Source organism: Punica granatum, chromosome 4 (genome assembly GCF_007655135.1).
Source record: "Punica granatum isolate Tunisia-2019 chromosome 4, ASM765513v2, whole genome shotgun sequence".
Classification (NCBI taxonomy): domain Eukaryota; kingdom Viridiplantae; phylum Streptophyta; class Magnoliopsida; order Myrtales; family Lythraceae; genus Punica; species Punica granatum.
The window spans coordinates 35,073,626-35,081,754 of NC_045130.1; the positions used below are offsets into that span (position 1 = coordinate 35,073,626).

General features: G+C 41.0%; 2 protein-coding genes across 2 annotated transcripts; both read right to left on the reverse strand.

Moving 5' to 3' along the window:
• Positions 1–14: 14 nt before the first annotated feature.
• Positions 15–2,007, reverse strand: LOC116206361 (60S ribosomal protein L11-like). Its single transcript, XM_031539206.1, has 5 exons — positions 1,780–2,007; positions 1,560–1,667; positions 1,424–1,466; positions 853–1,048; positions 15–401 (listed from the first exon to the last, which is right to left on the reverse strand). Exons 1-5 carry the CDS (start codon positions 1,921–1,923, stop codon positions 203–205), a joined length of 690 nt encoding a protein of 229 aa, XP_031395066.1. The 5' UTR covers positions 1,924–2,007; the 3' UTR covers positions 15–202.
• Positions 2,008–3,071: 1,064 nt separating this feature from the next.
• On the reverse strand, positions 3,072–7,851 carry LOC116206358 (shaggy-related protein kinase eta). The gene is made up of 12 exons (XM_031539203.1): positions 7,688–7,851; positions 6,429–6,521; positions 6,089–6,148; positions 5,727–5,999; positions 5,567–5,641; positions 5,422–5,478; positions 4,993–5,133; positions 4,829–4,879; positions 4,648–4,743; positions 4,085–4,168; positions 3,803–3,904; positions 3,072–3,663 (listed from the first exon to the last, which is right to left on the reverse strand). Exons 1-12 carry the CDS (start codon positions 7,766–7,768, stop codon positions 3,568–3,570), a joined length of 1,209 nt encoding a protein of 402 aa, XP_031395063.1. The 5' UTR covers positions 7,769–7,851; the 3' UTR covers positions 3,072–3,567.
• Positions 7,852–8,129: the final 278 nt, after the last annotated feature.

Consider the following 8,129-nt stretch of genomic DNA (forward strand, 5'->3'; position numbering starts at 1 on the left):
TGCAACAGAGTTGCTTATCGTCTTGAAAAATTGCTTCCATAACTAAATCTCAATACCATCAGTAAGTCACACGAACACCTTCCCAAGAGCAAAATTAAAGTGAAAAAACAATCTGCAAGTCTAGAGCAAAATCATGGATCCGCTATCATTTGGCTTAAGCCGAAACAAAAAATGAAATGAAAAATCTTCCTAGAGGGTCTTCTTAAGCAGTGTTGGACTGGGACTTGTTAAGGATGACACCCTCGTACTTAACTTGGAACCACTTCATCGCATCCTCCTTGGTAACCCTGTGCTGGATCCCAACACGGGACTTGCACCTCCTGCGGCGTCCCACTCTGTACCCAGGGCGCTCGAGGACAACATAGAAGTCCATTCCATAAATACCCGTAGAAGGATCATACCTGGGAAAGAAGCACGAGGTTAAATTGCCATTACAAGGAACATTTTCATGTTTATGTTTAGGCAAAAGACACAACCACCTTAAGCTAGAATGATTTGATTGCCGTCACACAACAATAGCTAGCCAAAAGGAAGAAACCTTCAATCTGCTTTCCCTATCGATAACTATTTCCCTTTCCACTTAGCTATGAAACACATTGCCTTTCCGAGTCACTGCACATACTGGAAACTGGCTTCTAAACCCAACAAAATTCTTACTTGAATCTCAGTCAAAATGGCTAGATATATGGATTTTGGCTTGTAAAAAGATCTTTTGTGCTGACAAATCTTTGCCAGGGCAGTGAATATGAAGAATGTCATTCCAATTGCGCAGCAATCCGGACAATATTGGGATCCCGATAATGAGTCTGAAAATGATTTTCTCAAGAGTTGGAAAGAGATAAGTGAACTTACTTAATTCCTAGATCAATGTGCTCCTGGATACCAAACCCAAAACAGCCGGTGTCGCTGAAGTTTCTTCTAAGCAGCTCATATTCCTTCACTTTCAAACCACTCTCCAGAAGCTGCATTGCCTTCTCACCCCTGACCGTCACATAGCACGCGATCTTTTCGTTACGCCGAATCCCAAAGGAACGAACAGTGTACCTCGCTACAGGTAAGAAAGAAAAAATGCAATAATGCCATCAGATGCCACCAGCAGAGTCAGATAAACAAGAACATTCTCTTCAATCTAGCTTGCATTGGACTCGGAGATGTAAAATAGAAGTTAACTCCACAACATTCATAAGTAAATCAATCCAGAGAGTATTCTGATGAACGAATTCACATCTTTTGGGATAAATATGATTGGATCGAATCCAAACAACATTCCAAGTAACGGAAACTAAACTAAAGCATAATGATTTTATCACATTCATCCAATTTCTACCAGTTAGCAGCAGCAGAAGGGAGTAGAAAACGAAGAGTCACAACCGTGATGCCAATGCATTTGCAGCCGACGAATCGGGAGAAGGAAAGGTCTTACCTTTGGAGAAAAGGGGCGTTTGGCCGCTGAGCTGCTCCAACACCTGCGCAAACAAAAGAAATGTTGAACTCTCATCAGAGCAGCAGTGGGAGAGGAATCATGGCCACAAGGCGAAATGGCACCACACTGAGCTGACCTTGGCGGCTCTGGTGAGGCGATCGCCGCTCTCGCCGACGGAGATGTTGAGGACCAGTTTCTGGACCCTAATCTCCCGCATCGGGTTCGACAGCTTCTTCTCCGACGCCTGCGCTCATCACGAAATCAAACAGAATGAGACAACTCGGCACGAGTCGATTCCGCATTGACAGAATGAAAGAAAGAGCTGCAAGGAAGAGGCGGGGAGAGGAAGGAGATACCATTGATGAAGGTCGATGGATGTCGGCCGGCGCGGCGGGAGGTGAAGTGAAGCGGGGAGGGCGGTTGGTGGATTGGAGTGACGAAGAAACCCTATTTCGACCAGGCTTTAAATATGAGAGTCTTCTTGGTTGTGGGCTTCTCATTTTGAGTCCATATTTTCCAAAAATTGCGAAAGCAGCACCTGATGTTTTCAATCTTGCAGAAACAGTCCCTCCTACAGAATTGCCTTCACCTCTCCGATATTAGGTGGCCCGGACCTGAAAACCTCAGGCCTGGAGGTCACCGGACTGGTTGGCGCTTCCCAACTGCAGTGCAGCTGCTCGAACTGAGCAGCCTTTGACTCTCTCTTAAATTTAAAATTTTCAAGATATGGGCAAGGGATATGACGTGGTTTGAACCCAGTTAGCTCAGTCATAGAAGATACGGCTAGAGGTGTGGGATCCTCCATTGACTGCCTCTACAGCTGATGTAAGGCAGCCGAGCGGACTTGGGCCACCTCAATATCGTTGAACTGTATTCTTTTACAGGGGCTCTTTTGAAAATTTTAAAAAGTCTTTAGCATACATTTCTAAATTGAAATTACGCCCCGTGCTACCTCATAAGAGAAATTATAGAAGCATCAATCTACCCTGATGTAGACTCGTAAATATGCGCCAGGCATCGCAACTCGCGAGATTGAGGTTACTGCTGTGGATGTAAGAATTAACGTAATTTGGGCAACCCGATCCCGCGAGTGATCCATATCACAATGCAGCCCATATCTTGAATCTTAAGCCTCAACCAATGCTTCAATTTGGATCGCCTATGACACTATTCCAGTATTAACAGATTACAAGAGACCGACTCCTTTTACTTTTCCAAAACAGCCACCAAATCGGAATATTTTTTACGATTAAATTTCGAAAGATCAATCGAGAAAGTGACAGTGCCACATAACATAGTCAATAAAGACAGTATGAACATTTGAAAAGGAGAAAAGGACAGCAACAAAAGGAAGGACTTATAGTGTGTTTGGATTGAGAGTTGAGTTGAGTTTTGATTTTAATTGGTTTGTAATAATTGTATTGTTGAATTATGAGAAAAAGTGTGAAAAAATAATAAATAATTGAGAGAAAATAATGATTAAGTAATGATTGTGTTGTTGAATTGTGAAAAAGTAATGAATAGTTGAGAGAATTTAATATTAAAAATTGAATTGAATGGTTAAAAATATTTAAAAAATAAAAAAAAGTAATGATTGTGATGTTGAATTGAAGATAAGTGGAATTGAGTTGAGTTGAAAATTGTTGCGAATCCAAACACACTCTTAATCATTAAACTTTGCTAAATCGACAACAGCTTGTTATAAAAGCTGGAAACAAAAGCCATAATAGTTCATAAGAGGGAAACCAAAAGCACAAGAGACACCAAAACTACTTTTAGTGAGCTCCTCTTCTGGGTAAAGGGGCCCTCTACTACACGTCTAAAAAATTATACACAAACCTGCAACACATTTCCTTCTTTATACTCCTAAATGCTTCAATCTAGAGTTTGGTTTTCACGATCAAAACAATTTACACGGAATAAAGTGGCAAAAACTTGAGTTGGAAATGCCCATAGATAGACAGAATGTCAGCACTTTCCTGTTAATGCCGAAAACCACAGGGCTCCTCATCCATCTTGCAAGGTGGGACATGCTTGGCACATGATTTAGACTAAGGCGTCCCTTCTTCTTTCCTTCATTCTAGCTCAATTCTCTTTAAAACGACTTAGTAATGATCGACCACAAGTTCTCCCACATTCTATAATCACGGGTTATCAGGATGAAGGAAATTGAGACCTGCCTGCCATCTCGCATGCTCGGGTATTAACCGGTTAATTAGCTCTGGTGAAGCTCCAGCTAGCTGAAATATGAATTAGTGTGACGATTAATGATGTATCCAAGTGAATTTCACAATTCATCTAAACTATGAGACAGGCAAAATATGACGAGTCCAAATAAAATGATTGCATTGTTAATAGATGGATGGGCAAAGTGCATACTTCTTGCTTGAAATTGAACAGGGGCGGCAATGGGCGACCATTTGGAAGGCGGACATTAGGCTCACGAAGCTCATCAAAGAAAGGATGCGCACATGCTTCTAGCTGCGAATAGCAAATGCACGATAGACTTCAGAGGGTGAAGCATCATTTATCTTGGATTTGCTTAAGTGATCAGACAGATCTTATTGGCACGTGGATGGTGAAAATTCTATGTAATAGATAGACAACAGATTCGAAAAAGTCCATAATATTTCCGAGACTGAACAGAAAAGTTCAACTCACAGCAGTACAGCGAAGGCTTGGTGAATACTGTAGAAGCCGTGAGGCAAGGTCAATTGCTTCTGGGGGCATACGTTTGTGAAATATCTGTATAAGGAAAGGCAATAGAAATATATATAAGAGAGCGTTCAAGACATCCCCTCACATGAGCTTTGAAATACCATTGATCTAACAAATTATTCACATCAAAAAAATTGAGAGAAGAAAAAAAAAATCCAACGAAAATTATTCATTCTTCGACACATCCAAAGCACCTAGGTCATCTCCTTTATGTGATGTGCAAACTGAAGTTCATTCATTTTTTGACAAGACTTATATAGAACCTTAGCTGTCACAATGTTGCCAAGTATCAGTCAGCCTATCTTATGCACAACCTACTAGTTAATTTTATCCAGATCCATGCTCTCTTGCCTTGAACATCTAATGGTTCTTTGGTGATAAAATAGAGCAACTCCATTTCTACACCAAACCTGTAATGCAAAAGTATGTTCATTCTATACTTCAAGGAGATTTAATCAAATTTATCCTAGGGAGTGCAGAAATAGTAATTGAATCAAAAGGCACACCTTGTGCCAAGGATAAGCCTTAATTTGGGGGAATCTGAAGTCTGTATAATTTGGATTCATGCATCGAATTTCTTCTCGAGTAGGAGTACCAAGGACCTACATGAAGGCACCTCAGAATGGTCAGACGTCAAAAGGTAGACACAGTGACTAGGTAACAGTTATCTAAGGATTGAGAATTCACCTTGATAATCTCTACAAGTTGGTCGATCGAATTTTCTCCTGGGAATAATGGCTGTCAAAAGCATTTGAAGTTACGAGTTGGGAAAGGAGCCTAGAGCACTGGTAGTACTACAACATATATTAAACTGCGAGCAATCTTGCATCTTAATGACCACCACGTCTAACCTCGCCAAGAAGAAGCTCAGCAAGAACACAACCAGCTGACCAAATATCAATTGATGTGGTATATTCAGTTGCACCAAAAATTAGCTCTGGGGCTCGGTAATAACGGGAGCAGATGTATGATATGTTTGCTTCACCCTTGACCTGATAATATCAATAAGAGAAAATTTTTACTGGATGACTCATTTATGCAAAAAAATATGCTGATCTTCAACTGTCGTGTTGCTAAGAGAAATGGTTCGCATATAAACTCAGTCAAAGAAACCGTGCAGTTTCTCTAGGGAAAAAGGATTTTTATTTTACTAATTAACAAGAATTATCATTAAAACATCTAATTGTATATCCCAGCTTGAAGTGAAAATCTTCCAAATTATCGAAGTGAAACCATTCTTGAAAAAAATACAGATTAGACAGAAAAGGAGCTGCACATACAAGAACTTTTGCACTTCCAAAGTCGCAAAGCTTGACTTGATGGGTAAGAGGATCAACCTGCATGACGTTATAGGATATGTCAAAAATATTATAGCCTTCACAAAGATGCTAAAAACACAAACAGAAGCATTATGCCATAAATTACCAAGACATTTTGTGGCTTCACATCTCTATGGCAAATCCCAGGTACCCCGTGAATATATGCCAGTCCTCGGAATATCTGCAAGTTAGTATTCAAGCAAATGGCATTTAGGCAATGATAGATGGAATTTAATAGCAACAGAAGAAAAGGCACTATATCATACTTGATATGTATACAGTTTCACGTAGATGAGTGGCATCCTTTGGTTCATACTGCTGTAATGCTTCAGAACCATATACATATTCTCAGGGATGTACTCCATAACCAAATTCACATAAAGCTCATCTTTACTTGTTGAAGAAAAGAAGCAATGCTTTAGGGAAACAACGTTTGGGTGATCCATCAAACGAACTATCTGCAGCTCCCGATTTTTATAGCGTTTATCCTGCAAGACCTTCTTAATAGCAAAAGTTTCTCCAGTTTCCAAACATTTTGCCTGAGACATAATGAGATTTACAGTTAAGGCACAAAGTCAATCGAAACAGAAAACTAGGCATTTTCTATGCTGTAAATCAATTCATATACCAGAAATACTACTCCAAAAGATCCAGTACCAACAACACGCTCTGCCATATAACTGATTGTCTGCAAAAAAAAAAGAAAAAAAAAGAAGCAATTAAATATTTAATATAAATTCATATATCTCAAGAACAATATGACAATGACTAAGCTCAACTTCAAATAACGCAGATAAAGTGTCCACTTTCAGGAAGAATAGCGGTATACCAACTGTACTAGTAAATATGCCAGTTTCACTTCAATGTATACCATTAATTTCTGAATACATGGACGGTTTTATTTCTTCTAGCTATTGTAAAACAACCCTACCAAATAAAAGGCACAATGACACCAAGAAAATTCTCACCCTCTTGGGTTCACCATTCTTTCCTCCGATAGTAGTTGAAATTAGATGACCAGTTACTGCATCATTACCCTTCATATCAGAAGTTGACATTTCCTGCACTTACATCAGCATACAATCAGAACAAGTACCAACATATTTTCATATTTTCTCAACAAAAATCCATTGCATTCATGGTGCAAAATACTCACAAATGGAAAGAAATCAATGAGATAGCTAATCATATGATTATATGTGCAAAATCACTTTTACATAAAATATTTATATCCGTCTGAGAGTTCATCTACTCGCCACTATACAACTTGGCAGCTTTACTTAAGCAGGTGCTGGCAACTTAGAAACAAAATGAGGGAAAGTGCCCTTATATATTAACTCCACATTTTTTTGGATGAACTTGAGCAGATTGAAGATTTAACAGTTCTTGCCAAAAGAAATTCCGACATTACTAACACAAACAAAAGATCCAAGCACAAGGATATACCCCATTGCAAGACATCTCAAGAACACAGGGGTCATAAAAGGGGGAAGGTAGAGGCCAGAAGATTTGCATAAAGGAGAGCTAACATAAGGTAGCCATCCGCACAAGAAAGCATCATGTGCAAGAGAAGGTACAGTTCCACACAATTAATTAACTAATGGAAAAGAATGAACTTGCATCCCCACCCCCAAGCTACCTCAAAGAAATATGGTTCATATCCTTGAAAAGAGAGTGGAATCAAAACCAGGCCCAGGGCAGACTTTAAAGGCAAGCTTACATGGACAACAAAAGACCAACATCAAAGCTCAATTCCGACAAATCCGAGTGTTATGTTCGGCTTCCAAGAAGATCAGACAACTGAAACAAAAGATCACCTAGCAACAACTACAAACAAAAGGCCGGTCTGATCTCCATTTCCTCGGTATTTTCCTCCGCCTCAAAACTCAAAGCACTAACCTAAAACGCGAAGCTTTTTCTCCATTTAATCTCTCTATTTTCAAGTGAATGGCAAGCAGAAAAATAAAACACAGAAGCAACAGTGCCGCCACTGACGAGACGTAAGCACAACAGTGATGGAAAAAATAGATCTCCAGCAAGCTCAGATCTTCGGCGGAGCGACCGGAGAGCCCTTACAGACGAAGACGGGTCAAAATTGGGGCCAGCAGTGAAGGTTCTGAACTGACTAGGAGCTGGACCCTTGAAGATCCAACGCGCAGAAACAAAAAGCAGGAGCAGAGCGTGAAGCGGAGAAGAAGGTTCCATCAACAGGTTCAGATGAGCAAACCTTGTCGGAGTCCTTATGCGGCGCCGGCGCCGGCGCCGGTGGCTGTTGGTGGTGGTCGGGCCCTAGGGGCATGGATGCCATGTTGACTGCAGTCTTCAGCTCTCTCTCTCTCTCACTCTGCAACCCTCGCCAGCTGAGTTTCTCTCTCCTCTGTGTCGACCATTGGAAGAGGGAGATAGAGTGAGAGAGAGAGAGAGAGAGAAAAAGAGGAGGGGAGAGGAAGAAGAATTGATAGGGGGGTTAGACCCACTCGCGGGGGGGAAGCGAGTGGGAGTCACGCCCCAATCAGTCAGCTTAATTAGTGCCCGCTCTTATCTATCTGTCGGGGGAGCAACGGCGGGGGACAAGGGAAATAATCAGGTGGGCTCGTGTCCACGCCAACTGTGTCGTGGTCCTTCGTTTGGTGAGCTAAAAGACGTCCATCCGATCACATGGACCAACC

Bases quoted from the DNA above. Each gene is read 5' to 3' on its own strand.
- LOC116206361 (XM_031539206.1), bottom strand. From the start codon at position 1,923: ATGAGAAGCCCACAACCAAGAAGACTCTCATATTTAAAGCCTGGTCGA. The intron at 1,049-1,423 runs GTAAGACCTTTC...TCTTACCTGTAG, and splicing joins AACGCCCCTTTTCTCCAAAG to CGAGGTACACTGTTCGTTCC. The intron at 402-852 runs GTAAGTTCACTT...CTTCTTTCCCAG, and splicing joins CACATTGATCTAGGAATTAA to GTATGATCCTTCTACGGGTA.
- LOC116206358 (XM_031539203.1), bottom strand. From the start codon at position 7,768: ATGGCATCCATGCCCCTAGGGCCCGACCACCACCAACAGCCACCGGCG. The intron at 5,479-5,566 runs GTAATTTATGGC...AACGTCATGCAG, and splicing joins TGAAGCCACAAAATGTCTTG to GTTGATCCTCTTACCCATCA. The intron at 3,664-3,802 runs GTATGCACTTTG...TTCATATTTCAG, and splicing joins TGTTCAATTTCAAGCAAGAA to CTAGCTGGAGCTTCACCAGA.